This window comes from Lathamus discolor, chromosome Z (genome assembly GCF_037157495.1).
Source record: "Lathamus discolor isolate bLatDis1 chromosome Z, bLatDis1.hap1, whole genome shotgun sequence".
Lineage (NCBI taxonomy): Eukaryota > Metazoa > Chordata > Aves > Psittaciformes > Psittacidae > Lathamus > Lathamus discolor.
This window is the reverse complement of record NC_088909.1, coordinates 39,545,622-39,565,880: the sequence shown is the minus strand read 5'-3', so window position 1 is coordinate 39,565,880 and position 20,259 is coordinate 39,545,622. Positions and strand designations below refer to the sequence as shown.

The following is a 20,259-nucleotide window of genomic DNA, read 5'->3' as shown; positions in this document are numbered from 1 at the left end:
TTTTGAATGGGAAAATCCTGACACAGGTAGGGAAACTCAATTAACTCGGACGGTAGTACCTAAAGGGTTTAAAAACAGTCCAGCAATTTTTGGAAACCAGCTAGCACGAGAACTAGAATCATGGAAGCCACCTACTCAGACAGGGACTCTGTTACAATATGTGGATGACTTATTAATTGCTACAGAAACAAAGGAAGAATGTATCCAGTGGACACTTGAATTATGAAATTTCCTGGGACTGAATGGTCATAGGGTATCCAAACAAGAGGCCCAACTAATCCAAACCTGAGTTTCCTACCTAGGATATGAAATAGCAGGAGGACAGACAGAACTTGGAGTTGCTAGAAAAGAAGCCATTTGTCAGACTCCATGACCGTCGACCATCAGGGAGCTCCGGACACTCCTGGGAATGACTGGATGGTGCAGACTTTGGATCCATGATTACGGTGTTCTGGTAAGACTACTATATGAACCATTGAAAGGAAACCCTCCCTCTTTAAAATGTACTGATAAAGCAAGAGAGGGCTTTTAGAAATTTAAAAACAGAGCTAATGAGAGCTGCAGCTCTGTGACTTTCGGATGTGACTAAATCCTTTAGGCTATATTCCTATGAAGAACAGGGAATAGCTTTGGGGGTCCTTGCTCAGAAACTAGGACCATACAGAACGGCAGTGGTGTATTCAGAGCAGCCCTGCAGAGAAGGACTTGGGGGTGCTGGTCGATGAGAAAATGAACATGAGCCGGCAGTGTGCGCTCGCAGCCCAGAAAGCCAACCGTATCCTGGGCTGCATCAAAAGGAGCGTGACCAGCAGGTCGAAGGAGGTGATCCTGCCCCTCTACTCTGCTCTTGTGAGACCTCACCTGGAGTATTGTGTGCAGTTCTGGTGTCCTCAACATAAAAAGGACATGGAACTGCTGGAACAAGTCCAGAGGAGGGCCACGAGGATGATCAGGGGACTGGAGCACCTCCCGTATGAAGACAGGCTGGGAAAGTTGGGGCTGTTCAGCCTGGAGAAGGCTGCGTGGAGACCTCATAGCAGCCTTCCAGTACCTGAAGGGGGCCTATAGGGATGCTGGGGAGGGTCTCATCGTCAGGGACTGTAATGTCAGGACAAGGGGTAACGGGTTAAAACTTAAATAGGGGAAGTTTAAATTGGATATAAGGAGGAACTTCTTTCCTGTTAGGGTGGTGAGGCACTGGAATCGGTTGCCCAGGGAAGTTGTGAGTGCTCCATCCCTGGCAGTGTTCAAGGCCAGGTGGGATGAAGCCTTGTGTGGGATGGTTTAGTGTGAGGTGTCCCTGCCCATGGCAGGGGGGTTGGAACTAGATGATCTTGAGGTCCTTTCCAACCCTAACTATTCTATGATTCTATGATTTTTCAAAACAGCTGGATGAAGAGAGCAAAGGATGGCCTGGATGCCTAAGGGCTGTGGCAGCAGTTGTCATGAACACTGAAGAGGCTCGCAAATTCACCTTGGGACAAAAGATTGCTGTGCTAGTGTCCCATGTGGTATCAGCAGTCCTGGACCAGAAAGGAGCCCATTGATTATCTCCTTCGCTTTTTTTAAAATACCAGGCCACCCTTGTGGAACAGGATGATATAGAAATTGTGGTCACTAATGCTGTGAATCCAGCATCCTCTTTGCAGGAACAATTGACAGAACCACTAACACATGACTGCTTGGCCACCATAGAGACTGTGTATTCGAGCTGACCAGACTTGAAAGAAAAACCCCTTGAAGATGCTGATTCTTGGTTTACTGATGGTAGTAGCTTAATGAAAAATGGTAAACAAATGGCAGGATATGCTGTAACCACCACTTCACAGGTAATAGATGCTAAACCTTTACCCTCAAACATCTCTGCCCAGAAGGCAGAAATAACAGCGTTAATGAGAGCCCTGGAATTGGCTAAAGATAAAAGGATAAATATTTGGACTGATTCTAAATACGCATTTGTTGTGGTACACGCACATGGTGCTATCTAGAAAGAATGAGGACTTTTGAACACATAAGGGAAACAGATTAGTCATGCTAGAGAAATTCTACTGCTACTGGAAGCTGTTCAGCTACCTGAGGAAGTAGCTATTATGTACTGTAGAGGGCATCAGCAAGGTGACTCTGATCAGGAAACTGGAAATAATATGGCCGATTTTGAAGCAAAACAAGCAGCTGAACAATTTAAAATTATGTCCTTAATCCCTGATGGCAAACTGACACTTGAGAAATCTAAACCTAGGTATTCAAAAGAGGATAGAAAATCAACTGAAGATCTAAAAGGACAGGAAAATAAAGAAGGTGGGGTTCAGATACCTGATGGGCGAATTGTAATCCCCTATAACCAACTCTGGAAGTTAGTTCAGGAGGAACATAAGAAAACTCATTGTGGTAGTAATTCTTTGTATAAATACTTAAACAAACAAATTGTAGAAAGAAATCTATATACTATAGTTCAATTAGTGACAAAACAATGTCAGCTGTGTCTTAAGAATAATCCTAAAACTGAAAATAGAAATAAAATTGGGACAATTGGGAGAGGAAGTTATCTGGGACAGCAGTGGCAAATAGATTTTTCTGAATTACCAAGAAACGGGTTTATCAATATTTGTTGGTGTTAATGGATACTTTTTCAGGCTGGCCAGAAGCATTCCCTTGTAAGATAAATTATGCAAGACAAGTGATTAAAACATTATTTAACGAGATAATACCTCGTTTTAGAGTACCAGAGACAATTTCTTCGGACCAAGGTTCACACTTTAGTGCAAAATTGTTACAAGAAATTAGCAAAAAATTGAAAATTGATTGGCAACTGCATGTTCCATACAGGCCTCGGGTCAGTGGGCAACAGAAAAGATGAATCATCTGATCAAACAACAGATAAGTAAAATATGTCAGGAAATAAATGAATTTATATTGGTACCAAGCATTACCACCAGCTTTATTAAGAATTCGAACTAAACCTCGGTCGAAAGAAGAGGTTAGCCCATTTGAGATTCTGTATGGAAGACCGTATCAGTCTCAGTTTAAAGGAGAAAGTCTTCAGGATGTGGGGGAAGGCTATCTCTGACAGTTTCTGATCAATCTGGGAAAACAATTGGAGGAGATAAATAAGAGAACAGTAGGGAAAAGAACAAGAGGTTTGGATTATCCAATTCGCCCTTTCAGATCTTGAGACTGGGTTTATGTTAAGAATGTTTCAGGAGATCCTCTACAGGAGAAGTGGAGCGGACTGTACCAGATATTACTGACCACCTTTACAGCAGTGAAGATAAAGGAACAACCTGCTTGAATACATTATTCAAGAATAAAGAAACCACCAGAGCCAGAGAAGACATGGAGGATCAAACCTTCAGGACCCTTACGTATGAAATTGCGCCAGTCATAATTTGGACTCATATGGTAACTGGCGCACAAGCTTGGAACCAGAATTTATACCTGAAATTAGTGCAGAATGTCACTAAGGTTTTAATTGTAGTGACTGTTGGGTGTGTGCACAGTTGCCTAAATCAGGAGAAAGCCTGGATCTCCCATTAACTGGAGTTCCAGTTCCTAACACTGTCTCATGGACAGATTTGTGGGTGAACACTAGCAATCTGTATTCAAAGGAAAGATTAAAATTTGGAATAGTTAATCCTAATAAGGGTAATAAATATTACACCTGTGCACAAAAATGTATTACACCAGGAACCAGGGTAGGAAATCATGCTTGTTTAAATGCCACAGATGTAGGTCACCATTCAAACTGCAATCATACTATTAATATAGATGGTATCGTAGTCCAGAGGTGGCCCGTTCCTAAAGGGAAAGGATGGTATTGGTTATGTGGAGAAAATGCTTATAAGACTCTAGCCCCCAGCTGGAAGGGGGCATGCACCTTAGGTGCTGTAATACCCAATTTTACTATTATCGACAGGTATCCTTCCAGGACCTGGATTAGAAATTTTGCTAAACGGATTAAGCGAGGATTTAACCCTACTATTGAATGGCACACTGTATTTCATAGTTTTGTAAGAGGGCTAATTCCATCTTTGGGAATAAGTGAATTAGAGAAAGCAATTGTATCTCAGCAACCATAGAGGAAATAGAAAGTAAAAAAAATTATATAATCTAGGCAGACCAACAAGAGATAACCAGCCTATCTAAGGTGGTATTACAAAACTGAATGGCTCTAGACATGTTATTGGCATCACAAGGAGGGTTTTATTCCATAATCAATGAAAGTTGTTGCTCCTATATAGACCAAAGTGGCAGAATTGGAAGAGATCTGGAGGAAAATTGGAAACAAACTAAGATATTTCATGAAATGGCCATGGATGACACCTCCTGGGGTTTTGAAGAAATATGGCAAAAGTTAACTTCATGGTTACCTAATCTCTGCTGGTTGAGGCAACTGGTTGCGGCAACTGGTTGCAGGAATATTGATGTTAATTATTTTAATATTGATTACTTGTGCTATGATACAATGTTCCCTCTGGTATTATAAAAGGTCTATGATAAATAATGAAAATTGGAAGAGAAATTAAATCAAGCATCAAGTAGAAATGGGAAATTATTTCAAAAAGACTTTAGACGGCAATGGTAGTATATAAAGTGTTGCAAAAGAATTTGCAAAAGGACAGAAAAAGGGGGGATTTGAGACAAGGTGCCCAGGATGGGCTACAGTTAAACCAACTGATAAGTAGGAGGACAGGGGGATTATGATGTCTGTGGTGCTAACGAACCAATTAAGCTGGTATAAGCATCTACTGGGCGTGCTTCAAAGGCTGCCAGAAGTGATGAAGATTATTGGAAGAAGTAAACAATCCTCAGAGACCACCACCACAATTCTGTACGCAGGTGGGGAACTTTCTGGAAAATGATGTAATGTATGTATGTCCAAGGACTATATAAGGATGGCTTGTGTAGCAACAGGAGAGACACACATTAGGAGGAGCTATCCCCCGTGTCTCCCGGCACCGCAATAAAGAATACCTGCTTGTCAGCTTGAAAACTTTGTGGGCAAGTTTGCTCCTGGAGTTTTCTCCGAATCACCTTAAATCAAGTTCAACACAAAAAAAAAACAAAACCCAAAAACAAACAAACAAACAAAAAAAAACCCACACAAAAAATACATAAATGACACCTGTGATAATACTGTCAGATTTTATAAATAGGTTTTAGGCTCACTGTCACTGGAAGCGTGTTTTTAAAGATTGTCGTGGTTTAAACCCAGTCAGCCATGAATCACGCAGTCGTTGTCTCACTCTCCTTCTTTCCCTCCCCTTACTCCTGGAGGGAAGGAGAGGAGAATAGAAATGAATGCAACTCCCACGGGTTGAGATAAGAACAGTTTAGTAACTGAGGTATAACACAGGTCACTACTGCTACCACCAGTAATAATAATAAAGGAAATAACAAGGGAAGAAAATACAACACCTCAGCACCAGCCGACCAATAACTCACCCCACCCCGCCCGACCAAGCACCAACAGAAACCTCGTCCAACCCTGCAGTGAGCTAGCCTTCCGGGTAACTCAGTTACATCCTGGGCAGGACGTGCTGTGCTATGGAATACTTCTTTGGTCAGTTTGGTTCAGGTGTCCTGTCTCTGCTTCCTCCCAGCTTCCCCTCCTCCCTGGCAGAGCATGAGGCTCAGAAAGTCCTTGGTCAGACCAAACATTTGAGCAGTAACTAAAAACATTGGTGTTATCAGCCCCGTTCCCAGGCCAAAAGTCAGAAACACAGCGCTGCACCAGCTACCAAGAAGGAGAAAAAAATGACTGCTACTGCTGAAACTAGGAAAAAGATATATCTACTTCTTGACCTGCACGGTTGTGATTGCAAAATTCACTGTTAATAAAAACATACGAGAATACCACTCAGGTCTCCGATAACAGCATTCATCAGAATGATGCTAAATATGAAACAGACTGATTATGGAAGTGAAGTGGCACACAGTTCACATACAAATGTTCTATAACTCAAAGCAGAAGTTATGTTTCAACATAACAAATGAAAACTTGTTCTTCAAATTTTTTTCTGTCAAGTGGATTATCATCATGCTTATGTCTCATATTTCAGCCGTATCAGTGTAGCAGGGTATGCACTGTCATGTTTTTGGAGAAAAATAGGTGGAAATTGAGTACATTCCCTTTGACACAAACTAAGTACAAGCAGTGCCATGGCAAAGTCAAACTGGAGAAGAAAAACCAAAAAGGCATGTTATGAAGAGACATTTGGTACCCCAAGAGCATAATGCCTGATAATCTTCAGTATCTTAGAGAAAGCAGCATAGGTAATTAATATTTTAATATACAGAACTCTAGTTTTTTCCCTTTATTATCTGAGAAACCAGTGCATTTTTCTGACACACACTCCAAATGTAATTTAACTTCTTTATTGGCCAGGCAAATCTGTGAATTTCAGACAGGAAAGCCTCACAGTTTGCTTTCTGCCATGATTCACTGTCACTGTATGGATGACACTTCTTATAATGCAACTATTATTGTGAAAAATCATTATTAACATCTTAATAGCAACAAATGATACAGATCTAATAATATCGTACTTATTTTTACCCAAATGAACACAATAGTTTTAAATTAGCCAAGCAATCATTATTTGTACTAGAAATAGTCAATTTTTTGTTTCCATTGTAGACACCACCCTTGTTGATAATATGCATCATATATACTGAAACAGACAGCATTTTCAATTACGAAAATTATAGTAGTATGGGGAAAAAGAAATCTTTCTTACCTATGTATACAATTTTTGGATTCGAGATATGCCATACCAGAAGCAGCATCCAATGAAAATTTCACCAACTGTTTTGTTTTTAGATCATCCTTCTTTTTTCTCAAAAAGGACAGGAAATCACCTCCTAGCAGAACAGACAGATGGACAGTGAGACACAACAGATAGTGTACTGGCATTTACTTCTCTGAGGGGTGCAAAACCAAACTAAATGCAGCTATTTTCTCAACCCATCTGTTTGAGGTTAGCCTAAGAACACGGAACTTACCTTCCAAAATGCAGTTTCCCTAACTTCCCTTAAATAGTAAGTGCTTAAAGTGAAAACTGCACAGCATGTTTCTAATATACCCAAAATCTTCACCAGTGTACATTAAATCCAGACATATATGAAAATTGTTGACAAAACCTAATTTGTGATAAATATACTTAATCACAGAATGGTTGCTGCAGGGGGTTACAAAAATTCTGAATTAAGAGTTTAGGTCCTACTAGTTAGATCAGTGTAATTTTTAGTTGATCATTTGCATGTGTGTATCTCAAATTCTACACTGATGTGTTTGGAGGGGTATCAAATTGTTTTGCTTCTCAGGCAGTGTTAACTGCATATTTGACACTGTCAACTGAAGGCAAACAATGGTTGCTGTGACTTCACAGTCTTCTGCCTTGGAGGAACAAAACTACTGTCCCTCTTGTCTGAGGAGGAAAGGGGTCAGTATGGAAGATTTCAAAAAAAGGCATTTGTGTTTGCAAAAAAAAGTCTCTGAAAATTAAATTAGGACAAAGATAAGCAGGAGAGACATTACATGTCTGCATATATTATATGGAGACATTATATGGACTGCAATGCCATTTTCTGATTGTTATTAACTGTGTTAAGTATTTTTTCTAAAATATACTTTATTGTTCCAGACAAGGACAAAAAATTGTAATGGAGCTTTCCACATCACATTATTTATTATGTATTTATTCAACAGTCTGCTCAACCAGGGCCCCCTAGAGCTGGGTACCCAGGACTATTCCCAGATGGCTTTTGAGTATCAACATGCATGGAGACGCGAGAACCTCTCTGTGCCAGTGCTCAGTCACCATCACAGGGAAGTATTCCCTGACGTTCAGGAGGAACCTCCTATATTTCAGTGCGTGCCTATTTTCTCTCTTCCTGTTACAGGGCATGACTGAAAAGAGCCTGGCTCTGTCCTCTCTGCACCCTCCCTGCAGGTATTTGTATACATTGATGAGACCTCCTGACCCTTCTCTTCTCCAGGCTGAACAGTCCCAGCTTGCTCAGTCCTTTCTGCTCCAGTCCCTTCATCATCTTGGTGGCCCTTTGCTGCACTGTCTCCAATGTATTCATGTCTGTCTTGTACTGGGGAGCCCAGAACTGGACCCGCTCTTCCAGATGTGGCCGCACCACTGCTGAGTAAAGAGGAAAGATCATCTTCCTTGATCTGCTAACAACACTCCTCCTAATGCAGCCCATAACACAAGATACCACTGGCCTTCTTTGCAACAGGGGCACATTGCTGGCCTATGTTCAACCCTTAGTGTCCACCAGGACTTCCAGGTCGCTTTCTGCCAAGCTGTTTCCCAGCTGGGCTGTCCCCAGCATGTTCTGGTGGCTGGGGCTGTTCCTACCCCTCAGCTGCAGGACTTTACTCTTCTCCTTGTTGAACTGCATGAGGTTCCTGTCAGCCCATTTCTTCAGCCTGTCCAGGTCCCTCTGGATGACAGCACAACCCTCTGGTGTATTAGCCCCTCCTCCCAGTTCAGTGTCATCTGCAGACTTGCTGAAGGTGCACTCTGCCTATCATCCAGACCATTAATGAAGATGCTGAAACAGGCCTGGACACAGTATTGACCCCTGGAGTACACTGCTCCTTAAGGACCTCCAATTTCCTTAATACTGTGATTCCAGTTAAACAGGTGAATAAATTTACCTGATACATTCTTTCTTCAGTGACAGATTTCCAGCAATTTTTAAAAAGCAGTGCACATAACAGCAAAAGAGTCTCTTTAAGGCATATATAGTCTATTTTTCCATTTGTAAGAGTAACAAAGGGTTTGTATAAACCACATAATCCAATACTATGGATCATCTAGGTATTTAACTACCAGACTGCCAGAATACATTTTTCAAGTACAAGGATGAAAGCAAAGGTGAGCAATCTTTTTTATTCACAATGCTAGGAATTGCCCATTTTGGGCCAGCCAGAATCCCTTAGGAACTACTAAAGATAAAGATTTTTAAGATATTAGAAGTTAACCATATGCATTAAAATTTAGAAATAATACATGTTACAAATTTGTTCCTAATATTCTTAGGCAATCAAATTACGATCCTAATCTTCACCAGTTTGTTTCCGAACAGGATCAAAAGCTGCTCAGTTCCTTACACTAGAATAAGCCAAACTCGCAAGAGCAGAAACCTGTAACTTCCCAGTGCATAGCAGCCTCCCAGTATCTGAAGGGGGCCTATAGGGATGCTGGGGAGGGACTCTTCATTAGGGACTGTACTGATAGGACAAGGGGTAACGGGTTCAAACTTAAACAGGGGAAGTTTAGATTGGATATAAGGAGGAAATTCTTTCCTGTTAGGGTGGTGAGACACTGGAATGGGTTGCCCAGGGCGGTTGTGAGTGCTCCATCCCTGGCAGTGTTCAAGGCCAGGTTGGATGAAGCCTTGGGTGGGATGGTTTAGTGTGAGGTATCCCTGCCCATGGCAGGGGGGTTGGAACTAGATGATCTTGAGGTCCTTTCCAACTCTAACTATTCTATGATTCTATTGTATTCTACACCGCTACATGTTATTACAGTTAATGGCATTCGACATTTATCAGGAAATGAGGTTTGCTCCAACCACTCTAAGTACTACAGAAATAATTAGACCATTACAGTATTATCACCAAACAGAAACTGACTGCCTGTTTGGGGTTTACAGGAGGATAAATAACAGTACAGGAGTGTCTGCCTAATACAATAGAATTATTTTACTAAGTAGATGACAAAATGTAGTACCTAACCAGAAGCTCCATTAGAGCAGACTCTAGTAACTGGATTCCTGAAAACACCCCTTCATGTATTTCACTGCAAATGTGAACTATTTTGCATTATATGCAGAATTTTTAAGCATAACAATACCACATCCCAGCATCTCCTAGTGTTGGCCATAGTATATAGCGTAAACTTTATGCTGTATGTTAAACAGTATTTTATGGCAATATAACAGTTCCATTAATGGTGCACACAAAAGTAAGCTGATGTTTTGCAGGAGAAGAAAAACTATCTTTGATCTATGAGAATAAATCAAAATACAAGAAACACCAATGAAATAATTTCTAACTTTAATGGCATTTATGATCAGATGTGAGCACATAATTCAGTGTTCTCCTGAGCTGGTGCCCAAAATGGCACGCATCTACTTGTTCTACGCAGTCTTGGCACTCTGAATGCCAAGAGTGCCAATATCCACACTGAATTAAAAAACAGATTTGAAATTGTGGTGTGAAATCTCTCACTTACTGGTTTCTAGATATATAGACATACATTATATATTGTATCTCTACGTGGCATCACATAATTTAAATAATGTTATGAATAATAATTATGTAAATATGAATGTGTTAACATAACAGCAATAATTAAGAGTGATATGGAATGATAAATTATTATTTACATATAAGTTTTAATAAAGTGAGAGAATTTCCTTTATTAAACAGCCTTGTTAAGTAGCAGTTTGTTTAAAGAATCCAGTTAATTCTTCTTAAATTTATACATGTATTAATCAAGAAGATGCAGCATGCTTCTTGGCCATATTACTTAATGGTCACCTAACACAGATGACTATTTAGCGGACGAACCTGTGATGAGACCACATCTTGCACTGTGGAAATGTGGAGATGTGCAGGAGATGACCCACTATCACAAAATAACTAAATTACAGTAAAATGAAGAAGGTTGCAACACATAATGTGCTATTTCACTTAATTTAATTGGGATGACAGACTATAGATTTATAATACTGAAAATGAGGAAAATACTGACAACGGTCAGTATTTTGGATTTGTGGTGGACCAAGTAGCTACAGTGTGAAGCCAACAATCTTTACCACATTAACTAGTTATTTCCAAATGGTATAAAAGCCTGTGAAAAAATAAGTCTGTCACTATTTGTCAAGAATAAAGCAGAAATCATAGCAAGAAATCAATAGCCACTATCCCTTGTCCTCTATGCTGCACAAAATAATGCTGGCTAGACTTCTTGGACGCTTATGTTTTGGCATTGTGGCTATAAGAATACAGGACTATAGGAGTGCGTAGGTACAACCTACTTCAGAAATTAACTAAAAGGAAAATCAACTCAGGAAGTTTTGTTTCAATTCATTCTGTTTTGTTTCAATAATTCCTTTAATCAGACTATGGTTAAAAACCAATAATCACTAGCCTTGAAAAGGATTCCGATTAGAAAGTCATGACAGCCCATGTGAAGCATACGTGAAGAACATTTTCCTAATCTACAGAAAAACAATGAGGATATTTTTAAATGCACACACATTAAATAATAGATATTTTTACTTAAAAGTTGTTATAGGTAAAGCAAAAACAATTATGTGAAGGAATACCAATAAATAACAATTAAGAAATAATATGCATATAGGAGTTCTTGCCGCCACAAAAACACTACGCTGACTTTTTATGCTTGGGTTTTTTTTCATTCAGTTTTCAGATTTTCCAGTTTCATCTACTTGGTGATATATTTTTGTACAATCTCAGTACAGAATATAGTATCATCAAAGCCTAAAATATTGGAAAATATAAAAAACAAACTCTAATCTCAAATGTTATATTAAAAGAAGATGTACAGAGGGCTTCTGGTTTTGTTTTACCAAATAGAGAATCTCTGAGCCTGAAGGAGTTTTTAATCACTACCACCTACACCCTGACAAAGGAATCTGACTGCTTCCTCTCTTAATATCTTCATAGTTGGAAACCATGCAGCAAATACCAAGGCAGGGGCCCATATGAATGTACAACACAAAGAAGGGAAAGGATAAAGAAGAAATGGGGTCTGTATATCTGCATGTAAGTGTATACACCCAGAGGGCTTGCGAGGGTGAAGTTGGACATACACATACACAGTGAAGGAATCCACGGTAGGGTCACTGGTTCATAGGGTGACATGCCCAACAAGAGAGAAGGTGGCAGAAGCAGAACCATGGCAGGTTGCATGTAAGTAGAGACAAAGAAAAACGGAAGCTGGAAGCTTAGCTGAGCACAAGAGGAAAGAAGAAGAAAAAGTGCAGGGCAGACAGAAGGTGGCTTTAGCAACAGCTAGATATTGAGATAGATAAATCATCTGACTAGGAAAAAAAAAAAAAGAATGGAAAACAAAGCCAGTCACTACCATCATTAAAAATCTACACCTTATCTCTGATTTCAATTTGGCTAGGATTTGATCTTTTTTTCTTTCTGCTGCATTGATTTTTTCACCAGCATGCAGTAAAGATTCAGGATGTGACTGCAAGCTAGGACATAGAGCTGAAATTTGCTGGCAAAATTGCACAATACAACCACAGGGGCAGATCATGCAAAACTTTTTATTAAAAGTTTAAAGTGATGTCTGACAAGAAGCAATTGAGGAAAAAAAAAAAAATCTCTATAGAGATTTCAATCTCTCCAGAAGCAGGAAAGTGAAAAAAGCACCACCAAAGTCGAAAGCACAGCAGCTGAATCACATAACATGAAACTGAAAGTTCCAATTTTTTTCACCATCAACATTTCAAGAAAGTCTATGAAACTGGCTGCACCTGAGACACAGCAGGGCTAACGTTAAGCTCAGATAAGCCACAGCATATATGTACTTTAGCTACTCTTAGCATTAGCTCTCCCTTATTCAACATGATAATTCATAGAATCATAGAATGGTTAGGGTTGGAAAGGACCTTAACATCATCTAGTTCCAACTCCCCTGCCATGGTCAGGGACACCTCACACTAAACCATGTCACCCCAAGGATCTGTCCAACCTGGACTTGGACACCACCAGGGATGGGGAATTCACAATTTCCTTGGGCAATGCATTCCAGTGCCTTACCACCCTAACAGGAAAGAACTTCCTCCTTATATCCAATCTAAACTTCCCCTGTTTAAGTTTGAACCCGTTACCCCTTGTCCTGTCACTATAGTCCCTAATGAAGAGTCCCTTCCCAGCATCCCTATAGCCCCCCTTCAGATACTGGAAGGCTACTATGAGGTCTCCACACAGCCTTCTCCAGGCTGAACAGCCCCAACTTCCTCAGCCTGTCTTCATACGGGAGGTGCTCCAGTCCCCTGATCATCCTTGTGGCCCTCCTCTGGACTTGTTCCAACAGTTCCATGTCCTTTTTATGTTGAGGACACCAGAACTGCACACAATACTCCAGGTGAGGTCTCATGAGAGCAGAGTAGAGGAGCAGGATCACCTCCTTTGACCTGCTGGTCACGCTCCTTTTGATGGAGCCCAGGATACGGTTGGCTTTCTGGGCTGCAAGTGCACACTGCCAGCTCTTGATGAGTTTTTCATAGACCTATACCCCCAAGTCTTTCTCTGCAGGGCTGCTCTGAATCTCTTCTCTGCCCAACCTGTAGCTGTGCCTCGGGTTGCTCCAACCCAGGTGTAGGACCTTGCACTTGTCATGGTTAAACTTCATAAGGTTGGCATCAGCCCACCTCACAAGCGTGTCAAGGTCCCTCTGGATGGCATTCCTTCCCTCCAGCGTATCAACCAGACCACACAGCTTGGTGTCATTGGCAAACTTGCTGAGGGTGCACTCAATCCCACTGTCCATGTCACCAGTAAAGATGCTGAATAAGACTGGTCCCAACACCGATCCCTGAGGGACACCACTCGTTACTGTTCTCCAGCTGGACATTGAGCCATTGACCACAACTCTTTGTGTGTGGCCATCCAGCCAGTTCTTTATCCACTGAGTGGTCGACCTATCAAACCGATGTCTTTCCATTTTAGAGACAAGGATGTCGTGTGGGACAGTACTGAATGCTTTGCACAAGTCCAGGAAGATGACATCAACTGCTCTACCCCTGCCCACCAATTCCGTAGCCCCATCATAGAAGGCCACCAAATTGGTCAGGCAGGATTTCCCCTTAATGAAGCCATGCTGGCTGTCACCAAGCACCTTGTTGTTTTTCATGTGTCTTAGCACGCCTTCCAGGAAAATCTGCTCCAAGATTTTCTCAGGCACAGAGGTGAGACTGACTGGTCTGTAGTTTCCAAACTACAAGTTCTAGATTACTGATGTTCTTCTTAATACTAACAGGTTCCAATAGTCTATTTCTTTCTAAGCAGATTTTTTGAAAGGTATGAAAATCTTGGGCAGTATACATCAACTTGAGAATTGTACTCTGCTTTTTCTCAAGCTGATCTGAATAATTTTACTTTTTCAATACAGGATTCAAAGTTCAGGGCATGATATTGCAATTATAGTAAGATTTAGTTCACTGACATGGAATTCTCATTACCTATGTGCTAACACAGCATCTGAAATCTGTTCTTGGGCAGTAGAGACAGAAAAAGAAACAGGCAGTCAAATGCTGTTTCCCTACATCCAGTAGCCTCACTGACATCAGAATCAGTAGAGAGACTTTACCCACTGAATTGTCCCAGGTATTGCTGCAAGTTAAATCTCAGGGTCATAGATCAAGTTTACAGGCTCTTTACCTGAATAATGTCTTAGTATTAAAACACAATCCTCCACTGGATGCATATCCTTCCTGTGCATACGCTATGCAGATTATTAGCAAATGCTCAACAAATTCGTATGCTCTCTGGCTCAGGCCATCACACCATGTGCTCAGAGAGCTGAGATTACTGGAGTCTATGCATCTAGAGACCAGCATATCTGATTTACCAAGTAAGGGCATGCGCATATGCATTGCTCAGGCTCATCCTAAATTAAGAGACCTAATAGAATATGAACAGTAGAAGCTAGTAATATGAAATCAGATAATATGAGCAAAGGTAAGTGCACAGCAAATGACAGATAAAAGCCCAACCCCTATTAGGAAAACAAACAAATGCAAAAAAATCAGTATAGAAATGTATGTGTGTTGAGCTCCTCATTTTCTTTCTTTTTAACAGTCTTAATATTTTCAAATTGTTAACTACAGTCGTCATAGAGAAAGAGTCATAACTACCAAACAAGAGGAAATCTCTCTGAGATGTTCTCCATTAGCAAATGTTGTAATACAAAGATTATTACCAATACAGTTGTTTTCTCAGTTCTTAGTCTATTGAAAAATTCACAGAAAAAAAAAACTATGACATCTTAAAACTCAAGGCTAATTTTTATCACATGGTGGCTGAGAAGACAGCAGCTTCACCATTGGGCCCTTGTAAGGATCTGGGCCCAGCATTTCAATGTCATTTAGGTAAAAAAGAATAAAATTATTTGCCAGAATGCTTTAAAAGTTATTACAAATGTATACATTATGCAGTCACAAATCAACATTTTAGAACCACCTGCTTTGCTAATTGCTTTTTCAGAGCAGCTAACTAGTGCAACTTAAGCCTGCAATTCAGATTTTTCTATATATCTCTGTTAAAACGTTTGTAAGAAAAAGATTTAAAGACTGACTCAATTTCAGCAGCTCTCTTGGCAATTTTCTGAAGGTGAGGGGAGGAGAGGGAGAACAATTTGCGTGGGATTTCAAAAATCTTAGATTTTATATTTTGCTAACTCTCATAGTAAATTTCTGAACGGCAGTCTTACATCACATCTCTTCTATACATTTAACTTTCCATGTATATATGAATGACATAGTTGCTGTTACACCCCACTTTAGCTTATGTTTATACAAGACAGGGAATATTTAAATCATTTTTTAATCCATTACAAGAATAGCTTTTATAAAAGCAATAATAAATCTAAATGAAGCAATAAATAAATATTGTCCTATACAAAATAGAGCACATAGCTCCCAAACAACACTATTTAGAATACTTGATTGGGAGTTTCTTATCAGTAAGTAGCCACCACAGCCTACTGAGATACTTATTTGCGGTATGTGTGTCAGAAAGAATAAGAAACAATTAGAAACAGTTAGAAACTATTATACACCTTTACTTGGGCAATATTACAGTTGCCCACCTGGAAAACAGAACTCAGCTCTTTAAAATAATTCCAGTAGCTTTTTTTCCTATATTAAATTGCATGTTGCCTGATATACATGCTTTAAAATGTAAGAAAGATGCTTATCTTGTGATGGTCATTGGGCATATTTTATTAGAAACTGTAAATCACATATTTCTTATTTTTTATATATGTCATATATGCTATATATATGACATATGTAATGTGTATATATATATATATTTCTTTCTTCAGAAAAAATTGTCTTTCACCAGATTACTAGACTCTCTTGACATAAAAATCATGCATAGCTATTTTATAGCTTTTACTGTTGTATCTTCAATCTAGTCAAGAACACATTCTAAATACATGTCATCACAACAGGATTATCATGAAAATACTGTTATGTTTTTCCAGGCCTTCTCCTTTCTCAATTTAAAGAACTGCTGCTTTCTATAGATGTTATCTGAGAAACTAGAAGGACCAGAGTAACCTCATCCCAACCTACTCTAAGATGTCACATTCTGTTCCTCCCCTTCTCACCTGTAGAAGTTCCCGCAGAAACACCTGCAGGACAAGACTGAGAAGAGGCCTGGCCCTAACAACACATCTGATGTCAGGGAGACTGGATATATTTTTCCATATATGCATGCCTTAAAGAGAATTTATGTAAAACACATACACATGACATTGATGAGATACTACCCTCATTTCTTTACAGGTGGTGGATTGAGAAAGAGATAACAGGGTCTTTCTGTACTGGAGTAATCTATGATGGATTGGCACAGGGTGGACATATACAATGAGATCAGTATGGGCAACGGCAAGTAAGGGAATAGTAATTGATGGTTCTTTTTCATTAACATATATAATTTCTCATCTACTTTTTCACTTTGGCTATGTATCTGAAACATGCTCTTCTACTTATTTACTATTTCAGTTAATCCTTCCTACATCACCTATCTTGAAATTTCTTTATGTGATTATTACTTTATGACACGTCCCTTGTTATGTTAACGCATACACCAAGAAAAGGGACAAAGGATAACTGTCTTTGACAATTTGCTTTACTTCTCTGTTTTCTGTTGGCAACATCTGGACTATTTCTGCATGTAACAATGGGTGCACAGATGCTTAAATATGCATCTGCCACCGTCTCTATTGCTTTTACTGATGACTTTATGCAGATGCATAGTTTTAAAACCCATTTACATTTGCAACAAAGGAAAAAGACTCCTTTGCAGAGATAGCTTATGACAGAATCACTAATTGAGTAGCACCTATCTACATAAAGCGCTAAGTTTCAATTACATTTTTAATACCTGAACAAATTAAGAATCTGAACTGAAATCTGAATCCAGAGTGACAAGCAGAATTAGCTGGTACTGAGCCACACCACAGCAGTCTATAAAGATACAGTATAGTAAGTACATAGCTGACATGTATTTAGGATATAAAAACAGTAGAAAAAGTGCAAGCATTAAACAGAACAGAAAACACAAGAAGAATTCCATATTTTATGGAGATGTTTCTAATTTTTTCCTCATAAAAGCTGTCAGACATTTATTAATTATAGGCATCCTCAGCCATACATCTGCAGAATACAATTCTAAGCTAACCCATACCATTTTTAGTTATTAAAAATAATGTCACTGCTTAAACACCTTCAAGCATAAACACATTTAAAACAAAACACAGACAAAGCAGATACTGAGGGAGTTTAGTTGAGTTCAAGTCAACAAGCCTACTGTTATTTTGTTCTTCAGAGGGCAGCATTAAATACGAAATCAGAACACTAGTAATTATTATTTGAGGAAATCTCATCCAAACTTGCTATTAGAAAACAGAAAACCAGTAACAACAGAATCACTGCTTGTCAGAACTGATGCATTTTATCTTTCCTCTGCCATTTTCTTCAGAGTTCCTTATTATAGCCGATTTGGTCAGTCTCATGGTGTGCTAGCAAAGGCATAGAAGAACATGGAAAAGTGTAATGGCTTGAACATAATACAGCGTTTATGCGGACAGGCAAACACAGAAGCTATCCAGAGGAATTGAAGACCAGCAAAACAGGGTAAGAATTCAAAGAAATTCAAAGCCAGGACACAAAAGAATTTTTGATAGACTCGGACTGCAAAACAGGCATAAGAATCAGAGAAAGGTTTTCACTAATTCCTCCTCAAATTGTATGAGTATATTTCAATAGTTTGTCCTAGGCTCTGAAAACCCTGAACCAGAATGATAAAGGTGTTAAAAGATCAGGATTTATTTTTATCTTCAGAGATGCCTGGAGAAGCTAATTACTAACGTATGCCTCGAAACCTAGGACACTGCTTTTAGTCTCCATTTTAATAAAGTTAATCACGCTTACAAATAAAATACTCTAATATAATTTAATTGACTAAAGGCAGAAAATTCCAATAGGTCCTCCTGTACTAAAGCCAGTACTCAAGAATTATAAACAATCTTAAGTCTTCCTGAATGAAAGAGTTCTTAAAACAGCTTGCTCCGTAATTTTGAAGACAAACCCAGTGATATGCAAAACAAATACAGCATTTCAGTACAAAAGGCTACCAAGCTCACACATTTTTCAGCTGTTGAGAAAACCAACAAAGAAATAAAATTGTCCAATAGCTGTTATCATCCCAACACTTGAAATTCTCTCAAGCCATTCCCGAATAACATGAACTCAAGATTACAAAGATAAAGCAAAAGCTATTCATAAACTGAACATAAAAAAAATGTTGATAAAGAGAAAACCCCTTTTATATTACCAAAGATGACCCAAATCTGTATTATTAAAATTGAAACTTTACATAGCCACGACGTTTCTTTAAATAAAAGGATCTTAGCATTCACTATGTAACTCAACTGTTAAAGGAAGAATCATGTAGTATCTTGTCAGAAGGAAAACAGAGATAGAGCTGAGATACCTTTCAGCACACTCTATTATCTGCAGTGCCTCCAGAGAAACTCACAACAGATTTGTGGAGATCCCTCCACTCCAAATCTATCAGAACCTAATATTTCAAAAGATTTGCAAGAGAGGTGACTTTTGAGATCAGTCATAAGAATGGAGAAAGGCAAATAGAAAACAATACATTTTATATTATGGAAAAAATACCTGAGAAAATATGCTGAAAAAAAGGGGAAAAATTACCTGGAACAAGTTCCATAACAATATAAATAGGCTGTCGTTGTGTGCAAACTCCTATAAGTTTTACAATATTAGGATGATCATACTGTTTGAGTATTCTGCAAAACATACAGCAAGTTTATTATATTGACTTTATTTTACATTATTAATTTTATTGTACAAACTGATTGAATAACATAGGAAAATATTTTAAACCCTTAATTTTATTTTAATGGAACATGCCATTATTGTTATCATAACAAAAAAAAAAAATCAATGTAACATATCAATCATAATTCTGTTTGAAATGGAAGGCAAACTGATTCACTAATAAATCAAAGATTGAACACTGTAAGTTTACCATTTGTCCACATAACATTTGCCTATATTACTGAATAATGGCCTGACAGGTTCGCAGTTTCTCAAGAGCCCTTGTAATTAAACAGAATTTCAGTGGTGGACCAGCAGCAGAGCTACATCAAAAAAGCATGCTCAGCATGCCTCTACATTTCCATGCCTCTACATATCCCTGCTTCACTTTTCAAAAGCACATTCATTCCACTTTTACTGTCAGAGATTAATTAATACAATAAGTTTCAGAAGAATATAAGGACAGCAATTTTAATTTTGGGAAATAAAAAAAATTATATCATCTCAAGCAATACGTTATTAATAACATTTGCAGCCTAAACAAGCATGCTACAATTTATAAGTGAAATGAAGGGCAAGGAAGAATTCTACAGAGACCGAGTAACTTAAATGTTTTTTTCTACTATCTGTTGACTTAAAACACATCTTTTTCCCTCTTTTATTTCTGGGTTCTCAAGTAAAATGATAACCTACCTGGTGTATACATGTCTAGTGAGAAACAAATTTCATTTTATTTCAGACTAACACTACTCCATTAGCAGCAGACTGCTTAACAAGTGGCACTTGCCAACTTCTATTATTCAACAGATACAGTGGCTGATCTTCATTCTCTAAATGTACATTGTATCTTGTACTTTTCCATATTGATCATACTAGTTTGGGAGTAAAAATGAAAACATATTAAGCTTCAGAGCAAAAGTGAAAAAGTTAATTTAAATAATTGTGAAATTATCTCAACATACGCCTTTACTGTGAGGTCTCAGAACTTACCTATCTACATCAGGCTACTTAGCATATTGTGGCATGAATATAACTTGAAAAATAAGTATGCAATCACATGCTGCTTGACGCAACATAAAATATCTCTACTGGAGTGAACTCTTCTTACAAAGAAAA

The 20,259-nt window shown here is 38.7% G+C and overlaps 1 protein-coding gene across 8 annotated transcripts in view; it reads right to left on the bottom strand.

Annotated features, from left to right (window-relative positions):
* Positions 1-20,259, bottom strand: part of FER (FER tyrosine kinase) — a 184,599-nt gene that overhangs the window by 50,280 nt on the left and 114,060 nt on the right. For 5 of the 8 annotated variants that reach the window (XM_065661402.1, XM_065661406.1, XM_065661410.1 and 2 more), the window contains exons 16-17: positions 19,018-19,112; positions 6,738-6,861 (exon numbers count right to left, since the gene is read on the bottom strand). In XM_065661402.1, coding sequence (XP_065517474.1) covers positions 6,738-6,861; positions 19,018-19,112 — 219 coding nt within the window. Of the gene's footprint in view, positions 1-5,125; positions 5,269-6,737; positions 6,862-18,796; positions 18,878-19,017; positions 19,113-20,259 lie in introns of those variants that run through there. The other 3 variants (XM_065661408.1, XM_065661407.1, XM_065661411.1) reach the window with 3 other exon arrangements.